This window comes from Montipora capricornis, chromosome 7 (assembly GCF_036669925.1).
Source record: "Montipora capricornis isolate CH-2021 chromosome 7, ASM3666992v2, whole genome shotgun sequence".
NCBI classification, from domain to species: Eukaryota; Metazoa; Cnidaria; class Anthozoa; order Scleractinia; family Acroporidae; genus Montipora; species Montipora capricornis.
In genome coordinates this window covers 29915314-29929246 of record NC_090889.1, presented here as the reverse complement: position 1 = coordinate 29929246, position 13933 = coordinate 29915314, and the positions used below count along the sequence as shown (strand labels likewise).

The 13933-nt window shown below is 37.6% G+C and overlaps 1 protein-coding gene across 2 annotated transcripts; it reads right to left on the bottom strand.

The window, feature by feature from the left end:
- Positions 1–5993: 5993 nt before the first annotated feature.
- Positions 5994–12889, bottom strand: LOC138057809 (ETS-related transcription factor Elf-4-like). 2 transcript variants are annotated; one of them, XM_068903726.1, is made up of 3 exons: positions 12693–12889; positions 9680–10106; positions 5994–7694 (listed from the first exon to the last, which is right to left on the bottom strand). In XM_068903726.1, exons 2-3 carry the CDS (start codon positions 10049–10051, stop codon positions 7374–7376), a joined length of 693 nt encoding a protein of 230 aa, XP_068759827.1. In that variant the 5' UTR covers positions 10052–10106; positions 12693–12889; the 3' UTR covers positions 5994–7373. The 2 variants fall into 2 exon arrangements, with proteins under 2 accessions (XP_068759827.1, XP_068759828.1); XM_068903727.1 differs by lacking the exon at positions 12693–12889 and adding an exon at positions 12475–12566.
- Positions 12890–13933: the final 1044 nt, after the last annotated feature.

Below are 13933 nucleotides of genomic sequence, written 5' to 3'. Positions count from 1 at the left end.
TGGTGGGAAAAAAGCATATTACTCGAAAGAACGTTTGTCAAAATGTTTGGAACAAGTTCGCTTAAGAGAGATTTTTCACAATCTTTGATCATGAAAGTTCTTTTATGTTGCATGGTTTCGTATGAGATCCAAGTAGCTTAGAGACCTTCGGTTTTGCATAATTAAAATGTTTAGAAATAAAAACAAAGGAATCAGAGAGTCACATTAAACAGCTTATAAAGAAAAAATTGCGTGCTCTTGCACCACATCACAGTAGTTGGTCCTTTATTCTTTAATCAAGAATACAAAAGTCCACCAAATTAGAATGTCTGCTAAGAAACCCTCTTCTCAAAGCTGATAAAATAAGGGCTTAAAAGATAAGTATTTGTTGAGGTTCAGTTCAGAGAATAATGACTCATTCAAGCTCGCTTTTAATTAGTAGCCTTAATATTCATCCATGACGCGATAAGAGTTACGATTTGAAGTCATGGCAATATGTTCGGAAGTGAACGAATTCCCTCGTATCTTAATTAGTGCCTTACATTTTCGTATAGCGTCTTTTATTGTATTTTAAATTCATTTTCTGATGGCTGAATTTCCAAAATTAAAGGTATTTTTAAGTATTTGGTATTTGGGTCTATTTCGTGGATCGCGACTTGAAAAAACAATTTGAATAAGATATATACTGAATAAAGAGAGAGCAACATTATTCATATACTAAGTACTACATATTTTAATTTCTTCTCAACGATATTGAGGCCTTTTCTCTCGTTCTGAGTGAAAAAACACACCAGACTGCTCCCGGATAATTGTACCACTACGTCGAACAAATTTAATCGGAATGCACGTAAAAATCATTAAACCAAAGCTTCCGTGCGTAATTTTTGCAAAACTTGTGCCCCTTGAGGCATATGAACAGCAGCCTAATTGAAATTAAATCAAAAGTTTTGCCAACGGAATAACAAAATTTATGCCATTTACTTCAGAAAGTGGACCCGAGGAGAAGGCAGCTGCAAATAGATATAGCTTGGACCTTAAAACACATGCTAGTCATAGTTCAGTTTCACGGAGAGCCATTTTTGTTTGAAACAACCGATAACTGCTTTTTTCCCTTTTTTTTTTTTTTCAGAAAACTGAGAGTTGTTTGTGAAAGTTAAAGATCATACTTATTTCGAAAAGCCAGTGTCATGTTTTCAAGGAAAGACATACAAACATATAAACTCAGATTTAATCGAGCAAAGTAAGGTTCATGGCTTCGGAGACCTGGATGCAAAAACGCGATCCACTGGGTTTGTATCCGTCAAAACGTTTAGGCTTAGATATTTTGAACTGATCTTGGAAGAAGAAAAGAGTGAATCGGTGGCTAAAAGATCTCGATCATCATGGATGCTCTTTGTGCGAAAACGCATTCATTCTGCAGTATCAAATTATATCTCTGTATGCCCATTTTAATGGAGCTAAGACCAGCTAAAGATGAATTCCAGGTCGTCTATTTAAAACTCCATTTTTCATTATCCAAGAAACTCCTCTTTCAATGATGTATTGCGTTTTACAGAGATGGACATCTAGTTTCCAAGGTTTTTTGTTTGCTGAATAACAGGGGAAAGAAAGGATGTCCAGTTATTGTTTCTACTCAACAAGAACTACTGTTACCTTTATAACTAATAATCAACCAATGGACCAACCGAATGGATCACCTTCCTGCACAATCAACTTACCGGCGAATCACATGTACACTTTTAAGAGGGATATTGAGTTACAACGATTTTCTTAAAATTCACTAAGGCTTGCAACACTATGGGAACGATTTCATGTATACCTTGCATCCTTACAGACGAATACATGCAACAAAACTGTACAACTTCTGTAGACAAGAACGCACAACTTGCAAACAACAGTAGTTTAGAAGAAGTATACTTATTAAGACTAAATGTGGCTATGTTTACCAAACAAGGCTCTATATTCTACAGAGTGGTATAAATAGGTACTTCAAGGCCAATGCTTGTCACCGAATAAAATAACAACTTGAAGAACCAAGACAAATTGGAATCTCGTATTTCGCACGAATCAGTTGGGTCACCAACCCCGTTATAGAACGAACGCGAATGTGAAACATTTACTAATTGCTTAATTACCATCTATGATAACAAGATCTAATATACATAATTTGCCTAACAATTGCAGCGGATTGTTTATATTTTCCTGCTTACAAGTGCTTAACAAATTTCTTTGAATTATTTTGTGGCATTATCGATGATCCCTTTCCCAGTGGAAAAGTTTCCTTAGATCACCTGGTTTAAACTACTCACGTAAAGTCCTTTATATCTCATGTGTACTTAAAATTGGATATTCAAAGCTTGCACTATCAGGATAATGAAATCAGTTTAATAGCTTTCTTTACTTAGATTTGAGACTGCGAGTTAGCAAACTCAATTCGTACTGCCTAGACAGAAAGAACATTTCGCGGGAACATCGAGCCGCAGGAATCCTTATCAATATCACAGAGTAATTTTTCGTAACTAAACAAAGCTTATCGATCAGTGACATGGAGGACGATGTTTCATATGTTAATTTCTTCTTTCTGAACTATAGCGATTCTCAACGTCACCTATTGTCATTAATGTGCCAACCAGAGATCTATTGGCTGTCGAAACACCTGTGACTGGCAAAAATTAAATATCAAAAGAATTGTTTATAAAAAGTGAATATTGCTATTCCGTTAACAAAAACATCTCCCACCACTTTGGTAAACTTCAAATAAAAACAATATTCATCACGAAGTCTTTACAGAAATTGGCGTACAATAGTCACGGTAATGGGTTTATATACCGTACCGTACATACCGTGACCACATACAGTTTCATGGCGGTTTACAATTCTATAGTCTACAATTCGCTTAGAGATAGACCAACAATACCGGCGATCTCTCGGAGCATATCCCTTTCGCTACTTTCATACTGGTATATCCCTTCAATTCATTACTATCATGCTCTATCGAGGCTTTTACTGAGATAGTATCACCTGCATGTCTACCCATTATTTGGCACGAGACGTGATCGTATTTTCAGTCGAAGACAAAACATTTCAAGTATACCAAAGAAAACTCGGCAGTGCCACGTGTCCAATTCACGACATCTTCTTGTTATTACGCGGGATGCCGTAGGCTGCACGTGTTAAAGACTCAGACAAATTCCGTTTGCAAATCTCCCTTTTTTTCCTATTATGCGATTTCATTGGCTCCAATTCACCTTGAAATCACGTGCAAGATCAGGGTGGATAAACACTATGTGCGATTTCATTGGCTTCAGTCCAACTTGGAATCATGTGCAAGCTCGGGATGCACGTGGAAACTGAAGTGCTGATCAAACACAACAGTACTAACCCCGTCCAACAGGGCTTAACGTCGGTGGACCAACGGGAATCGGTGTTTTCCCTTGGGCTCCCTTGGTTCAATTTTTGCGATATGACCTCTACATAAGCAATTACAGTAAGTGTTATAAAATACATATATCACTGCCATAATAGCTGTTTTTAAGATGATTATAAAAGAAGGCTAAAAGTTACTAAAAAAATTTAAGGAACCAAATTAAACGTTTTCGACCGTATGGTCATCATCAGTGGTACATGGGTACCACTGATATATATCATTCGCCGAAACTGTGCCTGTATGACAGAACATTTTTCACTTACAGTGGCTGGCAATGAACTTTGCGAGCTTTCGAAAATGTTCTTAAATAGGAGATTGTCTATTGCTCTCGTGAGACTTGAATGCTCTTCATTGCATTGACTAAACTAAAATTTACAAAACCAAAGACTGAAAATGGCCCTCTCCTGCAGTCAAATTCATATCCACACAGGGATCATCACCCTTTAAGCCAGGATAGCCTTAATGAATGTTTAGGTTTGTACATGGTAAAACATCAGCTTACAAGACGTGACACACTCTTCGACCGCTGTCCGATAAATGCGTATGCTCGATCCTCGATCAACGCCTTCAATATAGCTTCAGCCCTTTAAGCCCTGATCATTTTCTTAATTTACTTCATGTGATAAAATTCCTTGTGTCGTTGCCACACCACTGTTCAAATTCCAGATTTCCCTCGTTTCCACTTAAATTAATGCAAGCAGGGGCTTCCTGACGCAAGCTTGCTTGTGTAAACAGACTGTGATTATCGCTACACAAAGTTTCAATGCTTACATCGGCATGTTCTAAAACCAGGAACACCGGAACACTCCGGAACACCCTGGAAGTAACCCAAAACCCTCAATTTGGCTAACCCTAGGCCTAGCTAGGCCTTAAGTTGGCTTTTAGGCCTAGGGTTAGCCAAATTAAGGGTTTTGGGTTACTTCCAGGGTGTTCCGGAGTGTTCCGGTGTTCCGGTGTTCCTGGACTTCCTGGCTGTGTTAAACATCGAAGTGCCGATACAAAAAGGTATAGCAACAACAAAAATAGATAAAATTGGGTAGGCCGAGAAAAAGAAACTTTGTAAAGCAGCTTAATTTGTTCTACATTTGGAGAGAAATAAAATACAAAACAAATTTAAAAGCTAACTTGAGAAGTAACACCTGACAGTGTGCAAAACAAATTGAATGGCCCTTATGTAAAAGAGGCCGGAGGCAAACATGCATTGATATCGCTTTACTCCAGACTATCTGTCTTAACTTATAATAGCGGTCGTTGCTCATGAAACCCCCTGAAAATTGTGCACTTATGGGTGCATCTACAATGTTTGGTGTTTTTTTCTGGTGTTTGGAGTGAAAGGGGAAAGATTAGACAAAGTAGTCTGTTGCAAGGTTTTGCAAGAAATCACATTTCTTCACTTTTTTGGGCAAGGCATAGTGACTAATAAATACTTGAAGTAAGAGCCCATTAAGTGATTTGAAGCATTAATTTAACGGAGGAATACATTTGTAATTCGACGTTTCTCAGTTCTAAGGAGGCTGTTCGTAGTGAGGCTGAGAAACAGATACTCAAAAAGCAGAATGATTTGACACTTCGCTTAAAACAGGCTACCGGCATGGCTTCCTTTCAAGTGTAATCCTTATCCATGAATAAAGGAATATCGGACATTCCAAGATCGGGAGAACCCGCACCGAAATGACGCAGTGCCGTGTGTGACGCGGGTGTCAGATACGGTCTTCGATATCAACGTTACTTAATGAATTTCATTTGTTTTGTCTAGTCACTACAATGGAAACTTGCTCAAGGGTACTTTTTAAGAATGACGACGCCAGAAAAATTCCTGAAGGGCCCCACTTTAAAATTACTCTTAATAAGTGAGGAATTAAACAATGATGTGAAAGCCCATGTATAAGCAAGAGTGCTCCAGGACACATCGTTGGGACAAGAAATTTATGATCGTGATTATTAGATCTCTTCCAAACCGTCTGATTTTAAGAAAAAGCGTTAAAATACGTTCTTGTATGATCCACTTTGAAATGAGCCTAACAGCTTCACGCGATCACTTATTTCTGTTCTTTTTCTTTGTCGTTTGTTTTCCCACATTTGTGTTGTAAAAATAGACAAGCGTGGAACGGTATATTTCAACCCTCTTGCTGCGCAGTGAGTTCTTACAGCTAATGACGAAATTAAATACTCTTTCAAGTGTAGCTGTTTTAAAACAGGTGGCGACGAAAGCCGGCACAATGGTGATATTCATCGGGGTAGCCACGTGGGCTGCGCTATAAAATACTGTCAACTTGACTAAATGGAACTGGGCAATTGGCGCTCATTAACCACCCCTAACACTACGATTGCTAAAATGCCAAGCTGCTGACTCGATCTACAACAACGGAACTCTGCGATCTTTCCATTACAATTTGGATAAATGTCCAGTAAATAAAGTTGGGATTTAAACCCGGATCTATGGTGCGTGAGTGGATAAGTAGTATGAGGCTGTTGATAAGAAGGCTATGTTTGTGAAAGAAATCTTTTCAATTACTGAGATTGGTGACCAGAAGTGCTTTTTCAACCCGGTTACTGTCTTAAAACGTCTTCAGATCCGAAGTAGTTCAGTTCTAGTACAACTTTACTCTTCAACGTCTTAGGATCATTTGAAAGAAAGCCTTACATTTTAGTCAGTTCCAGAGTCTAAGCATCAGATCTGAAGTAGTCCAATTCTAGTACAACTTTACTCTTAAACCATCTTAAGATCATTTAAAAGAAAGCCTGACATATTAATATTCAGTCCAGAGTCTAAGCTTCAGATCCCGCGAAGTAGCCAATTTCAAACGATAAAGTTGAATGAAGAATATAAGGCACCTTTCCGAGTCTTACACGAATAAGCTTTGCCTGAAATGCTAACAGAATCCTCAACAATCCTCATTTCTTGTAGAGTAACAACTAGATTTTAGTGTCCCCGATTAGCAGTCGTTCTACTGCAATTATAGTAATTAAAAGGGCTATGCCACGCAAAATATGTAATTTCATGACACGCAAAATGCTCAAAAAGTAGAATGAAACATTGCAATAACTATTTCAAACAGTTTGACAATATAAAATATAGAAAAGGAAAGAGAAGCATGGATGGATACAAATGGACAAGATTGAAACGGATTGCCTTTGGGTAATCTTAAAAAAAGTCGGTCCAACGTTTTCCAACTCAGTCATGGCAAATCGCCTGGATAAAGGTCATTTTTGCTCAGAATCATCTTGTTTGTAATGTAACGATAATTTTATCAGTAAAGGAATTCCACACTACCATTTTCGAGATTTAAACTCGTGATTAACTAAAGATTTCCCCTAAACACTCTAAAATAACGTGACATAGCCTCATTAAATAAAGTTCTTATCTTATCATATCTTCTCTTAAACCTTTTTTGTCGTTGAATCCAGCGGTCTTGTAGAAAATATAGATCGTTATTACAATGGGTCATCATGTTCTTGTTGATTTAAAAAATATCTTTGCTTAAATGTGAGGATTGGATGGACAATTTTCAAAATAACAAAATATATTGATAAATAAGGTGTGTTGCCAGTGAGGTTGTATGTACATGAAAGTAGGACGCCTTCATGTGCAAGACCTTTTCCATTTGCCAGTGAGGTTGAGATTTCCTCTAAACACTCTAAAATAACGTGACATAGCCTCATTAAATAAAGTTCTTATCTTATCATATCTTCTCTTAAACCTTTTTTGTCGTTGAATCCAGCGGTCTTGTAGAAAATATAGATTGTTATTACAATGGGTCTTCATGTTCTTGTTGATTTAAAAAATATCTTTGCTTAAATGCGAGGATTGGATGGACAAGTTTCAAAATAACAAAATATATTGACAAATAAGGTGTGTTGCCAGTGAGGTTGTATGTACATGAAAGTAGGACGCCTTCATGTGCAAGACCTTTTCCATTAACACTAAATTAAAGGATAGTCAATTTATTGACGAAGGGTTGGCTTTTTACAAAGGAAGAGCCCTGCTAAGGAATTCTGCTGGCCAAAAAACTGGATAAAAGATTCTGCTTTTAGAAATGCAGTGTAAAGACGTTAATGGAACTGTATCTGAGCACCAACACGTTTGTCTGGAATCAGGACAGGTAAAACAATGAGGAGTGTTGGTAGGACACAACAAGGAACTTGAAGCTGGAGGTTCAGTTTGCATTTTAGGCAGAGGGCTTGTGTCTTGTCCTACAAACTTCTGTCGATACCATGATCTGGTTACTCCTGGCTGGTATTCATAAGGAAGTTTGTTAAACTTGTACACCAGCATTTGACCTTTAACCTGCAGAGAACAGAATTTCAATAGAATTGAACGGAAATGAAGAGCTCAAAACCTAAGTCACCTTCAACTAACGGCAATACAAGAAGCAGTTATCACTAACTTTCATTTGATTGGTCACACTTTACGATTTTATCTCGACTCAATAATAAATAATGCGGCTTAATGAACAGTACTATCATAGCTCTTACTTGAGTGGAGAGATTTTGGGTTTCTCCCATCAAATACATTATGACCTTCTTGTACCGCACAATTAATGAATTAACTACGCCAAAGAAAAGCACTGCTAGGTATCTTTCATACAGATGAGCACTCTCAACGTCACATGCGACTTGACTTTGTTAGAGAGGTTTACCTCTGAGCACTAAAGTTTGTCACTCATAGAATAACATTTGATTTGATCACCAGTCTAGAGGTCCTCTGCAAGTTAGATTAATAAGACCGAGACTTCACTTAAGTTAATATTATCATTATCGTTATCATTTATGTTGCTGGTCACACATAATAGATTACACACTAGCTTACTATTTGATGATGTGAGTTCAACTATAGAAAGGGATATGTCTTTTAGTCGAGTGTAGAATACTAGGCCAATTGCACCATGGCTTTTAACTTGAATCAGTTTTCTTTCAAAGAAACTGTTTTTAACTTCACCTTATAATCGATGGTAAGTTACTGTGTACACAAGAGCAATCTTCACATAGTAAGAATACAACTATCTACTGACAAACACTTCTAACTCATATTTGTAAATGAACGACAAAGTGCCTTTTGTTAAAGTGGAATAAACTTGTCCAGTTTAGATGCTTTTGAAGCGAATAACATCCCACAGTTGCATCTTTAAATTATCCACGGTTACAATGTTGGGAAATAAAGAGATCACTTTTCATTCTCCATTCAATCACAGCACCATGCAGAATTCTTTTTGTGCATGTATTTCTTTTTTAGCCATCAGTAATAAACATTCGGTCGAGGGAATCAACACAGACCTCTGCTTTCTTTTCAGTAACCAAGCAATCATTACTTGGGCTAACGATAACACAAAAGACAACTTGAGAACCATGCAGTGCCTATTGGTGAAACATTATCGGGTCATAAATCATGTTGTCAGCTTAAATGATTAATATATAAATGGTAAGTAGTAATTTAGGACTATATTTAGACTCGTCACGCTTTGGTTTTGACTACCTTTAGAACATAACACCTTGTTCAAGAATAAGATGTTTTAAAAAGCTGTTCATGTTTCAGACCAGCCCATTTATGACCAAAATTCCAACCTGCACTGACTGATTAAATGAGACCGCAGTAATTAGCAGCGTTGAAAACTCTGAAACATGATAAAAAGTTAATGCCTTGCTTCATTAATTGTCGAAAAATGTGGGGTAACCATGGTTGCACCTGAAGGCTCGACTCGTCCCGGCCAATTTAGGTTCACAAGAATACTTGAAACAAATACTACATTTATGAGAGAAAATATATAACTGTAGCGAACAAACTGACCGCGCAAATTACAAGCTATTCCAATTGCCCCCTAACTTCGCTCTAATCGTAATTCAACAATTGAATGAAAGCTGCCTGGTTAGTGTTCATGAAGAAACTTTTACTGCACTAAAGACTATTCACCGTCTTCGGAATTGAACGAGGATGGAAAATATGGAAATTGGTTTAAACTTGAACAATTTGGGCCATGTTTTACACGTTTAAACACTTGTACTTTGTGTAATGGCCAAAACTCTATTATTACGATATCGCACAACTGCTTTGCACACAGGCGGAAATTTTTTTGGGATTGATTCCTTTGCAGTTTTTCCTGAAGAAAACTAAATCCCCTCATGTGACATGGTTCCTTCGAGTATCAATGAGATATCCTGAAAGCGAATCATTAAAATAGAGCCTTGAGGGGGCCCTGGCCTAAAACAAAGATAACTATATCTACCACGCTTTTTAAGCGTATATGAATGTTATTTTCTGCTTTGTAGCTGGCTCACCTTAGCTATGATTCCTTGTTGGTAGTACAACCTCAAAGACCGACTAAGTTTGCTGTAATTCATGTCTTTATTTTGTTTGAGCTTCCCCCAACGCTTGGCTACCTCGTGTTGGTCGATGAGCTTAAACACTCCACACTCTTTCTTTTCCCAACAAATGATCGATTTGCAGGTGTCATCAGCGAGAAGCTCAAGAAGAAACTCCCATAGGTGTAGAGTGTTCTTGAATCGTTTCCGCTCTCTGGAACCACGGATAACAGTTGAGGAAGTCTGCGGTGTGGAACAATCCAGACCTTTAGATACGCATCGTTCAAAATTGACGCTGCGATTTTTCTCCCGCGTTTCACTGTCCATCTTGAATTCATATCCTGCCATATCACCGTGTCTGAGAAGCCTTACGGGTGTAAAAACAACGTTTATGAACGACTTGCTGGAAAAAGGATCAAAAGGAATCGGATGTTTCTTAACTCAAAATTTACAGATGTGGAAAAGTAAACTAAATTTAAGATCACGAGCCTTCAAATGTCGACAATAACGGCTTCTTTGCTTAATGACAGTACTGTATGCTGATTATTAGATATATAAGAGTGACCAAGGGTAAAGAGCAAATTTGTGAAACCTGATTGGTTTAGCATCAAATAGTCTCTCATGATTGGTAGAGAGGGGGGGTTCAAATTCTCATGCATATTAGCTTCTCTTTCGACTAAGGGTTGACTTTGTCCTCATTAAAAATTATCGCGGCAATCGAAAGGAAAGCTTAGGCTTTCAATGGACGTCAGTAACACATGTTTACTACTAACCCTACTTCCAACTGAACAACTTAACCTTGAGGTGAGCATTCTTTTTACAGCATGCCAGCAGAATAATACACTCCGGTCCGTGGCAAGACCAGCGATGGAGAAAATTGACTCAGTAAAATATCTCACTTAAAAGAAAAAACTTATCTGGGCTCATTTCAAGACTATTATAGATGAAACGTTACAATAGAGCAGACATTGAATCAAAAAATTCAGTTAAGCAAGCTGGAATTTTGATAAGAACAAATGAATAATTCAGTTAACACTTCTCTGGTTGGATAAATCAATGAATGCTATTTAACCATCAATGACTAATGGTTCTCCTCTTCCCGAGGATCTAGGCCATACAACTATTAAAATGTCAGTTGATGCACCTTGAGGAGCTCTTTCAATATGATGAACAGAAAGCATCAAGGTAATTTGTTGCAAAGATAGTGCAATCACCAATTAACGTGTCCATTATTACTGAGCACGATACGGCAAAAAAGTAATACAGTTATGAAATGGCTAAATCAAGTTGATTTGGAGGAAGTTGTCTCCACGATTTACCGGTCCAGCAATATAAAATTCAATATCAGATGACTTAATTCGCTCCTTAGTTGAAAGTTGACTGAGCTGTCAGTCAAAAAAAATGCTTGCTGAAACGTTCAAAAATATTGTAAATCAGTAGTATGCAAATCTTTATTGGTCCATTTCAATCTTTGTTCTAGGTTTTTTAAGAATACCGAAAAAATAACAACAGAAACCACATTCAAACAGTCAGCACACTACTTCAAATGGACATTTTAAGCCATTCATTGCAACTAACTCAGTAAAACAACTGAAGTCTGCAAACGGTAATTAAAGGTTTTATGTTGTGTAGCCTCTGAATAATGTCTAATAAATTTCACCAGGCAAAGTGCCATTCACCTCTAGTTGTGCAAAATGAGACGACATATTAAAAACAGCAACAACAACCCCCGAAACGTTATTTATAATAAGTCACTGAGTCGAATAACCCCAATAAATCGCGGCTTGCTCTGTACTAATAAAATATACAGCAGTCATTTTGTCCATTCGATTTCCTATTCAGAAAAGAGAGAGTGCCGTAGACATTCGATAGTTTTTTCTCAGTAAAACAACTGAACTCTGCAAACGGTAATTAAAAGTTTTATGTTGTGTAGCCTCTGAATAATGTCTAATAAATTTCACCAGGTAAAGTGCCATTCACCTCTAGTTGTGCAAAATGAGATGACATATTAAAAACAGCAACAACAACCCCCGAAACGTTATTTATAATAAGTCACTGAAACGAATAACCCAAATAAATCGCGGCTTGCTCTGTACTAATAGAATATACAGCAGTCATTTTGTCCATTCGATTTCCTAGTCAGAAAAGAGAGATTGCCGTAGACATTCGATAGTTTTTGGTTAAACTGAACTATCTGTACCTATTTATTCACATGAAAATTCTCTTAGGAAGAATACTTCATGCACATATGAATAAGAAGTGACGTATATTTTCAAGAAGCCCGAAGAAATAACTTTTCCAAGATCATGCAACCCAGTTCAATGAATTCTGAAGTGTAGCCGAAGAAAACATTAGAGAATATTTTTTTATTGCCTTATGGTGCGTATAGTTACCAACAATTGTGAATTTACTATATTTCTGACCACCTTAAGTGAATTTGAAGCTGCCTGACACAGTGCCCCCTTAAATTTTAGTAACCACTGGGTTGTAATCATTTCAACGTCCTCAGTTGTTGCCGAAGAGAGTGAGAGTATTTTTTCAAGTATGTTGAAACTACTAGTGCATTAATCAGTGCATAAGCCAACGATATTTGTCACAGATACCTGCATGTCGATGCAGACAACGAAAATTGCATAACAAAACTAATGTACATGAACTTCAGATATATGGCACGGTACCATTATGACAACATAATCTTTACTGTGAGTAATTAGGAACCTTTCCAGTGACCCACAACATTTGAATCTGGAACAGTGAAAAAAAAAACATACCTGCCATCTTAAGCGAAGCCATAACGATTAATTAATCAACTTCATTACTCAAACTCATTGATTAACCTGATCGTTGTATTTTGCATCTTGCTAGACCCGATGCACTCGATAATTGTAACACTACACACGTTCGAAATATCCTGAATCAAATTGAACAGAAAATTTACTCAAAGACTGAGTTAAACGATTAAGCTGCAAAGATTTTCCAGCAGTCATACCATTGAGTTGCTGCCACCAGCAGGGCGAAGTACCAAATAAAGCAGTCCCGTCTGCTACCTGAATAGAGAGTATCACCCACCAATCAACCCGTTTCAGAATGAAAAAGAATTATGATTCGAAACCCATAAGCTTGCAATGCTTGAGCAACTCTGGAAGCATAGATGTTTGAAAACACTTAAGAGGAAAACGGCTCTGACGCCGGTGATCCGCATATTAATATAGGAAGCTCTAACTATATCGTCTTCCGCTGGCGTCATGCACGAATCGCCACGCACGCATCGCCACGCACGCTGGCAGTCCCGTGGAACGAGCGCCATCTCGATTGCCTCGTAACGAGATTGCATCGATGAAAACCGGCATGCAAAAGCCGAGCCGTTGGTAGACGGTGATAGAAACTAGAAAGGTGTAAAGTCAATATTCCATAAATTCTACACAAAAAATGATATCAGTGTTTTTCTATTGCTTTCACAACAAAACGCTACTTTTATAAGGCAAATTTAGCGAAGTTCGTTGTTTACACGACAATGACGTCAAAATTCTTTATCAACCACCGGACACTGAAAGTGATTCCTTTAACGGCCAACAAACGGTTGGCGAATTAATAACGGGTACGACAATAATATTTGTAGTAACAACCACGAATACGTATTAAGCCTCCAGAATGTGTTCTGAAGCGATAAACAGGGCTGACATAGAGTAGCGGACTCCAGAGCAAGCAAGGCAGAGAAGATTACAACTCTTACTACGAAGACTACGTTTCCAATTTTTGGCTTCAGTAAAAGGTAACAAAATCAATACGCTATTTGAAAAATAATCTTAGATACGGATAAAATTGCTTGACGAGAAGACGAAGAAGAACAGCAAAGCTTAATACAGGATTTGGACTTTACAGAAGCTTCCTTTTGCAGGCCTCAAATAAAATAAAATTGAATTGTATTCCAAGTATAAAATTGGTGCAGACCAGTTCAATAACCCTGTACAAAATGGAAACTAAATGAACCCCCTAAAGCGTTCAGTGCCATTTTTTCAGTTCATCGTTGACACTGGGGGTGACGGAGGCAGTGAGTTTCATTTGAAATCACGATCCGATATGCAAAGCTACCGTGACCAAGCTAGTGTGACCAAGCTAGTGTGACCAAGTAACACGTGCAACAGGGCAATATATTTATAGTGTCAAGAAAATAACAGGAAGTTCGATCAAGTCTTCCGTAACATTCGTATATAAAGTACTTCCGTAATT

Bases quoted from the DNA above. Each gene is read 5' to 3' on its own strand.
- LOC138057809 (XM_068903726.1), bottom strand. From the start codon at position 10,051: ATGGCAGGATATGAATTCAAGATGGACAGTGAAACGCGGGAGAAAAAT. The intron at 7,695-9,679 runs GTGAGCCAGCTA...TGTTCTCTGCAG, and splicing joins AACAAGGAATCATAGCTAAG to GTTAAAGGTCAAATGCTGGT.